General features: G+C 49.4%; 1 protein-coding gene across 1 annotated transcript in view; it reads right to left on the bottom strand.

The window, feature by feature from the left end:
• The window catches only part of LOC309543562 (vitamin D3 hydroxylase-associated protein-like), a gene marked incomplete at its 3' end in the record, with an annotated part of 49,753 nt that overhangs the window by 14,502 nt on the left and 20,446 nt on the right, over positions 1-14,805 (bottom strand). Inside the window, exons 3-9 of the mRNA XM_082276033.1 lie at positions 11,642-11,791; positions 10,371-10,504; positions 9,492-9,698; positions 6,776-6,816; positions 6,448-6,572; positions 5,000-5,125; positions 3,179-3,276 (exon numbers count right to left, since the gene is read on the bottom strand). Coding sequence (XP_082132159.1) covers positions 3,179-3,276; positions 5,000-5,125; positions 6,448-6,572; positions 6,776-6,816; positions 9,492-9,698; positions 10,371-10,504; positions 11,642-11,791 — 881 coding nt within the window. The remainder of the gene's footprint in view (positions 1-3,178; positions 3,277-4,999; positions 5,126-6,447; positions 6,573-6,775; positions 6,817-9,491; positions 9,699-10,370; positions 10,505-11,641; positions 11,792-14,805) is intronic.

Genomic DNA, 14,805 nt, shown 5'->3' with positions numbered 1-14,805 from the left:
CTGTCTCTACAGTCACCATTCCTACAGTCACCGTCCCTACAGTCACCTTCTCTACAGTCACCGTCCCTACAATCGCCGTCCCTACAGTCACCGTCCCTACAGTCACTGTCCCTACAGTCACTGTCTCTACAGTCACTGTCTCTACAGTCACCATCCCTACAGTCACCTTCCCTACAGTCACCTTCCCTAAAGTCACCATCCCTACAGTCAAGTACGGAGGTGGAAACATGATGCTTTGGGGCTATTTCTCTGATAAAGGTACAGGCTGACTTTGCCACATTGAGGGGCCAATGGGCGGGGCCATGTATTGTAAAATCCTGGATGAGAACCTTCTTCCCTCAGCCAGAACACTGAAGATGGGTCATGGATGGGTCTCCCAGCATGACAATGACCCAAAACATATCGCCAAGGCAACAAAGGAGTGGCTCAAGAAGAAGCACATTAAGGTCATGGAGTGGCCTAGCCAGTCTCCAGACCTTCATTCCATAGAAAATTTATGGAGGGAGCTGAAGGTTCGAGTTGCCAAGCAACAGATAAGAAGCCATTAAGGATTTAGAGAAGATCTGTAAAGAAGAGTGGACCAAAATCCCTCCTGAGATGTGTGCAAACCTGGCCACCATCTACAGGAAATGTCTGACCTCTGTGCTTCCAACTACAAGAAACGTCTGACCTCTGTGCTTCCCAACTACAAGAAACGTCTGACCTCTGTGCTTCCCAACTACAAGAAACGTCTGACCTCTGTGCTTCCCAACTACAAGAAACGTCTGACCTCTGCTTCCATCTACAAGAAACGTCTGACCTCTGTGCTTCCACCTACAAGAAACGTCTGACCTCTGCTTCCATCTACAAGAAACGTCTGACCTCTGTGCTTCCCAACTACAAGAAACGTCTGACCTCTGCTTCCATCTACAAGAAACGTCTGACCTCTGTGCTTCCCAACTACAAGAAACGTCTGACCTCTGTGCTTCCCAACTACAAGAAACGTCTGACCTCTGTGCTTCCCAACTACAAGAAACGTCTGACCTCTGCTTCCATCTACAAGAAACGTCTGACCTCTGTGCTTCCACCTACAAGAAACGTCTGACCTCTGTGCTTCCCAACTACAAGAAATGTCTGACCTCTGTGCTTCCAACTACAAGAAACGTCTGACCTCTGTGCTTCCATCTACAAGAAACGTCTGACCTCTGTGCTTCCATCTACAAGAAACGTCTGACCTCTGTGCTTCCAACTACAAGAAACGTCTGACCTCTGTGCCTCCATCTACAAGAAACGTCTGACCTCTGTGCTTCCATCTACAAGAAACGTCTGACCTCTGTGGTTCCATCTACAAGAAATGTCTGACCTCTGTGCTTCCCAACTACAAGAAACGTCTAACCTCTGTGCTTCCCAACTACAAGAAATGTCTGACCTCTGTGCCTCCATCTACAAGAAACGTCTGACCTCTGTGCTTCCATCTACAAGAAACGTCTGACCTCTGTGCTTCCCAACTACAAGAAACGTCTGACCTCTGTGCTTCCATCTACAGGAAACGTCTGACCTCTGTGCTTCCATCTACAAGAAACGTCTGACCTCTGTGCTTCCCAACTACAAGAAACGTCTGACCTCTGTGCTTCCACCTACAAGAAACGTCTGACCTCTGTGCTTCCCAACTACAAGAAATGTCTGACCTCTGTGCTTCCAACTACAAGAAACGTCTGACCTCTGTGCTTCCAACTACAAGAAACGTCTGACCTCTGTGCTTCCCAACTACAAGAAACGTCTGACCTCTGTGCTTCCCAACTACAAGAAACGTCTGACCTCTGTGCTTCCAACTACAAGAAACATCTGACCTCTGTGCTTCCAACTACAAGAAACGTCTGACCTCTGTGCTTCCAACTACAAGAAACATCTGACCTCTGTGCTTCCAACTACAAGAAACGTCTGACCTCTGTGCCTCCATCTACAAGAAACGTCTGACCTCTGTGCTTCCAACTACAAGAAACGTCTGACCTCTGTGCTTCCCAACTACAAGAAACGTCTGACCTCTGTGCCTCCATCTACAAGAAACGTCTGACCTCTGTGCTTCCAACTACAAGAAACGTCTGACCTCTGTGCTTCCATCTACAAGAAACGTCTGACCTCTGTGCTTCCAACTACAAGAAACGTCTGACCTCTGTGCTTCCAACTACAAGAAACATCTGACCTCTGTGCTTCCAACTACAAGAAACGTCTGACCTCTGTGCCTCCATCTACAAGAAACGTCTGACCTCTGTGCTTCCAACTACAAGAAACGTCTGACCTCTGTGCTTCCATCTACAAGAAACGTCTGACCTCTGTGCTTCCATCTACAAGAAACGTCTGACCTCTGTGCTTCCAACTACAAGAAACGTCTGACCTCTGTGCCTCCATCTACAAGAAACGTCTGACCTCTGTGCTTCCATCTACAAGAAACGTCTGACCTCTGTGCTTCCCAACTACAAGAAACGTCTGACCTCTGTGCTTCCCAACTACAAGAAACGTCTGACCTCTGTGCTTCCCAACTACAAGAAACGTCTGACCTCTGTGCCTCCATGTACAAGAAACGTCTGACCTCTGTGCTTCCAACTACAAGAAACGTCTGACCTCTGTGCCTCCATGTACAAGAAACGTCTGACCTCTGTGCTCCCATCTACAAGAAACGTCTGACCTCTGTGCCTCCATGTACAAGAAACGTCTGACCTCTGTGCCTCCATCTACAAGAAACGTCTGACCTCTGTGCCTCCATCTACAAGAAACGTCTGACCTCTGTGCCTCCATGTACAGGAAACGTCTGACCTCTGTGCTTCCCAACTACAAGAAACGTCTGACCTCTGTGCTTCCAAAAAGGGTTTCTCCACCAACTACTAAGGGGATCAAATACTTATTTTACTCTCTGAACTGCAACTCCATTAATAACATTTCTATCATGTGATTTTCTGATATTCTGTCTCTATCATATAAAATACACCTATGATAAAATTATACACCCCCCATTTCTTTGTAATCTGCAGGGATCAAATCATTATTCCCCCCTGTATATACACCAACCCCCCATACACTGTATATATAATATATTTCACTATACAGTTCATAGGACACCATCAGGAGATGTACGCAGTCACCACACATGTAATAATGACCAACCAGGCTCAGATTTCTTACTGCTCCGCCATCAACTCACAATTTCTCTACCAGAGTTTTCCCCCCGTCAGCGAAGAATCCGCGGATGCAGAGCTCATTCATGGCGAATTCAATTCTAGGCGGGGTGAATGGAACCAGCTGGGGAGAAAAACGATAAATATCCAATCCATTATAATCTATAATACACACAATGAGATACAAGAGACTCCGAGCTCTCACCTCACCTCTCCCACACCTCCACTCTCCCGCACCTCACCTCTCCCGCACCTCCCCTCTCCCGCACCTCACCTCTCCCGCACCTCTCAACCCTCCCTTCTCCCACACCTCTCACACCTCCTACTCCCCCTCCCTTCTCCCACACCTCACCTCTCTCGCACCTCACCTCTCCCGCACCTCTCAACCCTCCCTTCTCCCACACCTCACCTCTCCCACACCTCACCTCTCCCGCACCTCTCAACCTTCCCTTCTCCCGCACCTCACCTCTCCCACCCCTCTCAACCCTCCCCTCTCCCACACCTCACCTCTACCGCACCTCACGTCTACCGCACCTCACGTCTACCACACCTCACCTCTCCCGCACCTCTCAACCTTCCCTTCTCCCGCACCTCACCTCTCCCGCACCTCTCAACCTTCCCTTCTCCCGCACCTCACCTCTCCCACCCCTCTCAACCCTCCCCTCTCCCACACCTCACCTCTACCGCACCTCACCTCTCCCGCACCTCTCAACCCTCCCCTCTCACACACCTCACCTCTCCCGCACCTCTCAACCCTCACCTCTCCCACACCTCACCTCTCCCGCACCTCTCAACCCTCCCCTCTCCCACACCTCACCTCTCCCGCACCTCACCTCTCCCGCACCTCACCTCTCCCACCCCTCTCAACCCTCCCCTCTCCCGCACCTCTCAACCCTCCCTTCTCGAACACCTCACCTCTCCCGCACCTCTCAACCCTCCCCTCTCCCACACCTCACCTCTCCCACACCTCACCTCTCCCGCACCTCTCAACCCTCCCTTCTCCCACACCTCACCTCTCCCACACCTCACCTCTCCCGCACCTCTCAACCCTCCCTTCTCCCACACCTCACCTCTCCCGCACCTCTCAACCCTCCCCTCTCCCACACCTCACCTCTCCCACACCTCACCTCTCCCGCACCTCTCAACCCTCCCTTCTCCCACACCTCACCTCTCCCGCACCTCTCAACCCTCCCCTCTCCCATACCTCACCTCTCCCACACCTCACCTCTCCCGCACCTCTCAACCCTCCCTTCTCCCACACCTCACCTCTCCCACACCTCACCTCTCCCGCACCTCTCAACCCTCACCTCTCCCACACCTCACCTCTCCCGCACCTCTCAACCCTCCCCTCTCCCACACCTCACCTCTCCCACACCTCACCTCCCCTCTTCCACACCTCTCACACCTCCTACTCCCTTCTCCCGCACCTCACCTCTCCCACACCTCTCAACCCTCCCTTCTCCAACACCTCACCTCTCCGGCTCACACCTAATGCACCTCCCCTCTTCCACACCTCTCACCCCTCCCAAACCTCACCTCTCACTCCTCCAACACCTCCCACCCCTCCTGTACCTCTCACACCTCCTACTCCCACACCTCTTACCCCTACAGACACCTCCCACTCCTCCTCCCACACCTCTTACCCCTCCCGCACCTCTCACCCCTCCCGCACCTCTCACACATCCTACATCTTTAACTCCTCTCACATCTCCCACACCTTCTGTTATGAATGTATTTTGGATCTCAAACATTTCCAGCATGGGAAACCCCCGGATGCCGCCATTTTCTTTTGCTCAGTTTTCCGCTTTAAATAAATTCAGTTCAGAGTGAAGGATTATGGGGCGCACCTTGTGTCCCGCCTCCTCCAGGAGGGTTTTGGTTTCCTGAATTGCTCGTTTGGCACTCGGATGGGGGAGGAAATATCCATCGGTGTCATAGAATCCAATGGTCAGACTCTTTGTCGATTTATAGATCTGGAAGGAGAAAACTGCGACATGAAAATGATAAATACCGAAAAATATCCCCATCTTCTCCTACTGAGAGGTGACCCCAGGGAGACATCATTGTCCATGGATAGGGCCACATCACCCATAACATGGTGGGAAGGTATGGGAGATATTACCTCTGCTTCAAAGAACAAGGGAAGGGCCCCAGAGGGGACACATCAGAGGGGAGAGGGGCCCCAGAGGGGACACATCAGAGGGGAGAGGGGCCTCAGTGGGGACACATTAGAGGGGAGAGGGGCCCCAGAGGGGACACATTAGAGGGGAGAGGGGCCACAGAGGGGACACATCAGAGGGGAGAGGGGCCCCAGAGGGGACACATCAGAGGGGAGAGGGGCCTCAGTGGGGACACATCAGAGGGGCCCCAGAGGGGACACATCAGAGGAGAGAGGGGCCCCAAAGGGGATACATCAGAGGGGAGAGGGGCCCCAGAGGGGACACATCAGAGGAGAGAGGGGCCCCAAATGGGACACATCAGAGGGGAGAGGGGCTCCAGAGGGGATACATCGGAGGGGAGAGGGGCCCCAGAGGTGATACATCAGAGGGGAGAGGGGCCCCAGAGGTGATACATCAGAGGGGAGAGGGGCCCAAGAGGTGATACATCAGAAGGGATAGGGGCCCAAGAGGTGATACATCAGAGGGGAGAGGGGCCCCAGAGGTGATACATCAGAGGGGAGAGGGGCCCAAGAGGTGATACATCAGAGGGGAGAGGGGCCCCAGAGGTGATACATCAGAAGGGAGAGGGGCCCAAGAGGTGATACATCAGAGGGGAGAGGGGCCCCAGAGGTCATACATAGGAGGGGAGAGGGGCCCCAGAGGTGATACATTAGAGGGGAGAGGGGCCCCAGAGGGAATTTTTGGAAACCAGAAATGGAGTATCCAGGTCATGAGGGGCCCTAGAGGAGACATGTCAGTGGGGAGAGAAGGGCCCTAGAGGAGACATGTCAGTGGGGAGAGAAGGGCCCTAGAGGAGACATGTCAGTGGGGAGAGAAGGGTCCCTAGGGGAGCCATATCAGACAGGAGACACATCAGAGTGGAAAGAGGCCCCTGTGGAGACATATCGGACAAAAGACACATGAGAGGGGAAAGGGGCCCCAGATGAGACATACAGGAGATACGTTAGAGGGAGGAAGGGTCCCAGGAGAAACATATTCTACAGGACACTCAGAGGGGAGAGGGACCCCAGAGGACACATATTAGAGAAAAAGGAGAACAGCTCAGACATTCTGGATCCAGAGAGAACCGGAGACCTCACAGCAAAGGTTCCAGGTCAGACAATGACATTTCGTACCTCATCTTTGAACGGTAGCGGGGGGATGGTGGGGTCCAGCTGGAACAATTCATCACAGAGTACGGCTTTCATAAACAGGGCCAGGCTGTCCACATCTCGTGCCATGGGACCCGGCATATTGACAGCTGGGGACACCAAACACACAACATGAGATCTTTCAGAGACAACATACAATGCCATGTACAGAACATCATGTCTGATCTACATGGTGACGAAGGATGGAGAACGGTGCACAGCAGATGTCATCCATAGTATGATGTCCGATGTATTAATATTGGTTCAGCAGTTTTAGCTGAATGTTATCTATAAAATAATACAAATGGCTGACCTGATTTCATCCCCTGGACTGGAGACAGCAATCCTTTCTCACTAGAAAACACAAAAATTAGAGGGCAAACATTGAGACATAAACCGTCCTATAAAGTGCAGCATCCGTACTAATAATGGGGGCCCTGAGCATTTTCAGGACCCCTCTACACCTTCCAGGGTATATCACACAATTCTCTGATGTCTGAAGGTTCTCATGGATCCAGGTCATGGTGTATCTAGTAGTGGTTGGTCACATGGATAAAGGTCATGGGATATCTAATAGTAGTTAGTCTCAAGGATCCAGGTCATGGTGTATCTAGTAGTAGCTGGTCTCACAAATCTAGATCATGTTATATCCAATAGTAGTTGGCCTCATGAATACAGGTAATGGTGTATCTAGTAGTAGTTAGTCTTACAGATCCAGGTCATGGTGTAGTAGTATTTGGTGTCATGGATCCAGGTCATGGTGTAGTAGTATTTGGTGTCATGGATCCAGGTCATGATACTTCTATTGGTAAATGGTCTCATGGAGCTTCTCCAAACCAATTCTTCAGTTCTATAATGAGTGTCAGGAAGACACCCCAACATTTAGATCCACACAAGGAACAATGACACCTTAATTCGCTCTCTATGACATGTGTCAATGTGGATTATCCAAGAATTGGATGGTGGGTGTGATAGTTGAGGAACCCCCCTGTTCTCGTTCCATCATCCCATCCTCTTGTTGGACAATTATCATCTACACATTCCATGGTGATTGGATGAAGGTGTCGGTGTTGCCTGTGTGGTATAAATGTTGGGGAGTCTTCCTGACTAGAACTGGAAAAGTCTTTAACATTACAGAACCAGTCCAACAGAAGACAACGGACACCTACCACTACTACCACTACTACCACTACTACTACTACTATCACTACTACCACTACTACCACTACTACCACTACCACTACCACTACCACTACTACCACTACCACTACTACCACTACCACTACCACTACTACTACTACTACCACTACTACCACTACTACCACTACCACTACTACTACTACTACTATCTCCAACTGTCTGATATTCACATCTTCTGCTAGCTGTGGGGTAGCTACTAAGAAAGGGCCCCATGCACAGTCTGGTCCAGGGCCCCTCGTTTCTGGGTACTCATCCACCTGTGTAGAGAAAACACCATACATGTCCCCTCTGACGTCACATGACCAATCATCGCAGTGCAGGTCTCCAGTTCTCTATGGTAAGTCCAGAACATACAGAGCATCCGGAAAGTTCTCACAGAGCTTCACTTCTCCCACATTTTATGTTACAGCCTTATTCCAACATGGATTCCATTCATTATTATCCTCACAATTCTACAAACGATCCCCCATAATGACAACGTGAGAGAAGATTGTTTGAAATCTTTGCAAATTTATAAAAAATAAAAAAGGGAAAAATCCCATGTACATAAGTATTCACACCCTTTGCCATGTACATAAGTATTCACACCCTTTGCCATGACACTCAGAGTTGAGCTCAGGTGCCTCCTGTTTCCACTGATCATCCTTCAGATGTTTCTACAACTTGATTGATTTTGAACTGAAAAGGAAAATTCAGGTGATTGGACATGATTTGGAAAGGCACACAACTGTCTATATAAGGTCCCACAGGTAACAGTGCATGTCAGAGCACAAACCAAGCCATGAAGTCCAAGGAATTGTCTGTAGACCTCGGAGACAGGATTGTATGGAGGCACAGATCGGGGGAAGGGTACAGAAACATTTCTGCAGCACCTCCAAGACTCCTCCTAGAGCGGGCCGGGGGAGGATGGCCTTAGTCAGAGAAGTGACCAAGAACCCGATGGTCACTCTGACAGAGCTCCAGCATTTCTCTGTGGAGAGAGGAGAACCTTCCAGAAGAACATCCATCTCTGCAGCACTCCACCAATCAGGCCTGTATGGGTGTGGCCAGACGGAAGCCACTCCTCAGTAAAAGTCACATGACAGCCCGCATGGAGTTTACCAAAAGGCACCTGAAGGACTCTCAGACCATGAGAAACAAAATTCTCTGCTCTGATGAAACAAAGATGAAACTCTTTGGCCTGAATGGCAAGCGTCATGTCTGGGGGAAACCAGGCCCCGCCCATCACCTGACCAATACCATCCCTACTGTGAAGCATGGTGGTGGCAGCATCATGCTGTGGGGATGTTTTCCAGCGGCAGGAACTGGGAGACTAGTCAGGATGGAGGGAAAGATGAATGCAGCAATGTACAGAGACATCCTTGATGAAAACCTCCTCCAGAGCGCTCTGGACCTCAGACTGGGGTGAAGGTTCATCTTCCAACAGGACAACGACCCTCAGCACACAGCCAAGATAACAAAGGAGTGGCTGAGGGACAACTCTGTGAATGTCCTTGAGTGGCCCAGCCAGAGCCCAGACTTAAACCCGATTGGACATCTCTGGAGAGATCTGAAAATGGCTGTGCACCGACCCTCCCCCATCCAACCTGATGGAGCTTGAGAGGTCCTGCAAAGAAGAATGGGAGAAACTGCCCAAAAATAGGAGTGCCAAGCTTGTAGCATCATACTCAGAAATACTGGAGGCTGGAATTGGTGTCAAAGGAGCTTCACCTTTCCGGATGCAATGTATGAGGTGACATGGAACCCCACAAGGAGACACCTCCCCCTGAACATCTGAGAACTCTGAGGTCAGTAAATGATTCCCAGTGTAAGGATTCGGACGCACTCACCTCAGCCGGTCTCCGGAGGGTTTGAGGCCACAAATTCCACAGAAACTACACGGCATTCTTATACTTCCCAACACGTCAGTGCCCACTCCGAGGATAGCTCCGCCCCCTGCGATCAGAGCACCTTCACCCCCGCTGGAGCCCCCACACGTCTTCCTGTGATTGTGGGGGTTCAAAGTCTGTCCATATATGGAGTTACTGCAATCAAAGCTGAAGAATGGAAAAGAATCTTCATTAATGGGAATGTATTCACTACACAGCCACACTGAATCTCTGCATTCACTACACAGCCACACTGAATCTCTGCATTCACTACACAGCCACACTGAATCCCAGCATTCACTACTGAATCCAAGCATTCACTACACAGCAACACTGAATCTCTGCATTCACTACACAGCCACACTGAATCTCTGCATTCACTACACAGCAACACTGAATCTCTGCATTCACTACACAGCAACACTGAATCCCAGCCTTCACTACTGAATCCCAGCATTCAATACACAGTCAGAAGTGAATCCCAGCATTCACTACACAATCACACCGAATCACAGCATTCACTACACAGTCACACTGAATCTCTGCATTCACTACACAGTCACACTGAATCTCTGCATTCACTACACAGCCAAACTGAATCTCTGCATTCACTACACAGTCAGGACTGAATCTCAGCATTCACTACACAGCCTCAACTGAATTCACTACTGAATCCCAGCATTTACTACTGAATCCCAGCATTTACTACACAGCCACAGCTGAATCCCAGCATTCACTACTGAATCCCAGCATTCACTACTGAATCCCAGCATTCACTGTAACTTTCAGACTCCCTATTTTCTGGGTGAATATTTGGGGACATTCCAGTGTAGGGATTACTTGATCAGGGATTGGGGGACGTTGGTTTTCACGAATGGGATGGCTCCCTGTTTCTTCAGCACATGGACCACCGCACTGTCCTCAGCTTCCAGCGTTCCCAGGAAATGGACCAAACCGCAGTGCATGTTATGTCCCTGCAGAGAGACGAATCCCAGAGTCATTCCTCCACAAACACATCTCCAAACTTCCACCTCTATGGATGAGCCCACCAATGAGGTGACAGGACCAACATCACCGGGTACAGGAGAGGAGCATACAATATGGTGGTATGGGGATTGGATGGAGGTACAGGAGAGGAGCGTACAATATGGTGGTATGGGGATTGGATGGAGGTACAGAAGAGGAGCATACAATATGGTGGTATGGGATTGGATGGAGGTACAGGAGAGGAGCATACAATATGGTGGTATGGGGATTGGATGGAGGTACAGGAGAGGAGCATACAATATGGTGGTATGGGATTGGATGGAGGTACAGGAGAGGAGCATACAATATGGTGGTATGGGGATTGGATGGAGGTACAGAAGAGGAGCATACAATATGGTGGTATGGGATTGGATGGAGGTACAGGAGAGGAGCATACAATATGGTGGTATGGGGATTGGATGGAGGTACAGGAGAGGAGCGTACAATATGGTGGTATGGGATTGGATGGAGGTACAGGAGAGGAGCATACAATATGGTGGTATGGGGATTGGATGGAGGTACAGGAGAGGAGCATACAATATGGTGGTATGGGGATTGGATGGAGGTACAGGAGAGGAGCGTACAATATGGTGGTATGGGGATTGGATGGAGGTACAGAAGAGGAGCATACAATATGGTGGTATGGGATTGGATGGAGGTACAGGAGAGGAGCATACAATATGGTGGTATGGGGACCGGATGGAGGTACAGGAGAGGAGCATACAATATGGTGGTATGGGGATTGGATGTAGGTACAGGAGAGAAGCATACAATATGGTGGTATGGGGATTCGATGGAGGTACAGGAGAGGAGCATACAATATGGTGGAATGGGATTGGATGGAGGTACAGGAGAGGAGCATACAATATGGTGGTATGGGGATTGGATGGAGGTACAGGAGAGGAGCATACAATATGGTGGTATGGGGATTGGATGGAGGTACAGAAGAGGAGCATACAATATGGTGGTATGGGGATTGGATGGAGGTACAGGAGAGGAGCATGCAATCTTTTTGTGGTTTGGGGATGGGATGGGGGGAAGGGAAGTCTAATTTTTTTATATGACGCCACCCAGGAAGACGTCACCTTGTATCCGACATTGTCCTTTAGTGAGATTGGTACTCCATAGAGAAGACCTTTCTCTTTCTCCGGCTGCTTCTTCAGCTCCTGTAGTTGTGCCTCGCACTCTGCCAGGAAATCTGTCACACAGTTCACTTCTCGCGTCACCTCCAAAGCCTGGACCATAAATAAGACACAATGGGATTTACTAACATGGCAGAAATGTCACCGTTGTCATCACTCGTCATTGAGCCTGGACATCTCAGAATGGAGTTCTAGAAGAAGTTCTCTTATCTCTTGATCAGTGGATTGGGGCGTCCATCTATATACAGGAGATGTAATGCGTTGTAGAATAGGTAACCAATGAAGAGGAATGTCTTCCTGAACACTACGAGTCCAGTCCATAGATGACCCCCAGGCCATAGATGACCCCCGATGTGAACAGCGGGAGGCGGACATTGGGTGATGGGTGAGGAAAGTGGAAAGATAGCGCTGGACTCATAGTGTTTTCTCATTGGTAGCACTGGACTCATAGTGTTATCTCATTGGTAGCACTGGACTCATAGTGTTATCTCATTGGTAGCGCTGGACTCATAGGGTTATTGCATTGGTAGCGCTGGACTCATAGTGTTATCTCATTGGTAGCACTGGACTCATAGGGTTATTGCATTGGTAGCGCTGGACTCATAGGGTTATCTCATTGGTAGCCCTGGACTCATAGGGTTATCTCATTGGTATGGCTGGACTCATAGGGTTATCTCATTGGTAGCGCTGGACTCATAGGGTTATCTCATTGGTAGCCCTGGACTCATAGGGTTATCTCATTGGTAGCCCTGGACTCATAGGGTTATCTCATTGGTAGCGCTGGACTCATAGGGTTATCACATTGGTATGGCTGGACTCATAGGGTTATCTCATTGGTAGCCCTGGACTCATAGGGTTATCTCATTGATAGCGCTGGACTCATAGGGTTATCTCATTGGTAGCCCTGGACTCATAGGGTTATCTCATTGATAGCGCTGGACTCATAGGGTTATCACATTGGTATGGCTGGACTCATAGGGTTATCTCATTGGTAGCCCTGGACTCATAGGGTTATCTCATTGGTAGCGCTGGACTCATAGGGTTATCTCATTGGTAGCCCTGGACTCATAGGGTTATCTCATTGGTAGCCCTGGACTCATAGGGTTATCTCATTGGTAGCGCTGGACTCATAGGGTTATCTCATTGGTAGCGCTGGACTCATAGGGTTATCTCATTGGTAGCCCTGGACTCATAGAGTTATCTCATTGGTAGCCCTGGACTCATAGTGTTATCTCATTGGTAGCCCTGGACTCATAGTGTTATCTCATTGGTAGCCCTGGACTCATAGGGTTATCTCATTGATAGCGCAGGACTCATAGGGTTATCTCATTGGTAGCGCTGGACTCATAGGGTTATCTCATTGGTAGCGCTGGACTCATAGGGTTATCTCATTGGTAGCGCTGGACTCATAGGGTTATTTCATTGATAGCGCTGGACTCATAGGGTTATCTCATTGGTAGCGCTGGACTCATAGAGTTATCTCATTGGTAGCGCTGGACTCATAGTGTTATCTCATTGGTAGCGCTGGACTCATAGTGTTATCTCATTGGTAGCGCTGGACTCATAGTGTTATCTCATTGGTAGCGCTGGACTCATAGAGTTATTTCATTGGTAGCCCTGGACTCATAGTGTTATCTCATTGGTAGCCCTGGACTCATAGGGTTATCTCATTGGTAGCGCTGGACTCATAGGGTTATCTCATTGGTAGCCCTGGACTCATAGAGTTATCTCATTGGTAGCGCTGGACTCATAGTGTTATTTCATTGGTAGCCCTGGACTCATAGTGTTATCTCATTGGTTGCCCTGGACTCATAGGGTTATCTCATTGGTAGCCCTGGACTCATAGGGTTATCTCATTGGTAGTGCTGGACTCATAGGGTTATCTCATTGGTAGCCCTGGACTCATAGGGTTATCTCATTGGTAGCGCTGGACTCATAGGGTTATCTCATTGGTAGTGCTGGACTCATAGGGTTATCTCATTGGTAGCCCTGGACTCATAGGGTTATCTCATTGGTAGCGCTGGACTCATAGGGTTATCTCATTGGTAGCCCTGGACTCATAGTGTTATCTCATTGGTAGCGCTGGACTCATAGGGTTATCTCATTGGTAGCCCTGGACTCATAGTGTTATCTCATTGGTAGCCCTGGACTCATAGGGTTATCTCATTGGTAGCCCTGGACTCATAGTGTTATCTCATTGGTAGCGCTGGACTCATAGGGTTATCTCATTGGTAGCCCTGGACTCATAGGGTTATCTCATTGGTAGTGCTGGACTCATAGGGTTATCTCATTGGTAGCCCTGGACTCATAGTGTTATCTCATTGGTAGCCCTGGACTCATAGGGTTATCTCATTGGTAGCGCTGGACTCATAGGGTTATCTCATTGGTAGCGCTGGACTCATAGTGTTATCTCATTGGTAGCCCCGGACTCATAGGGTTATCTCATTGGTAGCCCTGGACTCATAGGGTTATCTCATTGGTAGCCCTGGACTCATAGGGTTATCTCATTGGTAGCCCTGGACTCATAGGGTTATCTCATTGGTAGCCCTGGACTCATAGTGTTATCTCATTGGTAGCCCCGGACTCATAGGGTTATCTCATTGGTAGCCCTGGACTCATAGGGTTATCTCATTGGTAGCCCTGGACTCATAGTGTTATCTCATTGGTAGCACTGGACTCATAGTGTTATTTCATTGATAGCCCTGGACTCATAGTGTTATCTCATTGGTAGCCCTGGACTCATAGGGTTATCTCATTGGTAGCGCTGGACTCATAGTGTTATCTCATTGGTAGCCCTGGACTCATAGGGTTATCTCATTGGTAGCGCTGGGCTCATAGGGTTATCTCATTGGTAGCGCTGGACTCATAGGGTTATCTCATTGGTAGCCCTGGACTCATAGGGTTATCTCATTGGTAGCCCTGGACTCATAGGGTTATCTCATTGGTAGCCCTGGACTCATAGTGTTATCTCATTGGTAGCACTGGACTCATAGTGTTATTTCATTGGTAGCCCTGGACTCATAGGGTTATCTCATTGGTAGCCCTGGACTCATAGGGTTATCTCATTGGTAGCGCTGGACTCATAGGGTTATCTCATTGGTAGCCCT

This window comes from Pelophylax lessonae, assembly GCF_965119305.1.
Source record: "Pelophylax lessonae genome assembly, contig: HAP1_SCAFFOLD_214, whole genome shotgun sequence".
Lineage (NCBI taxonomy): Eukaryota > Metazoa > Chordata > Amphibia > Anura > Ranidae > Pelophylax > Pelophylax lessonae.
Note: the sequence above shows the minus strand (reverse complement) of the source record. Positions and strands in the feature narration are given on the sequence as shown.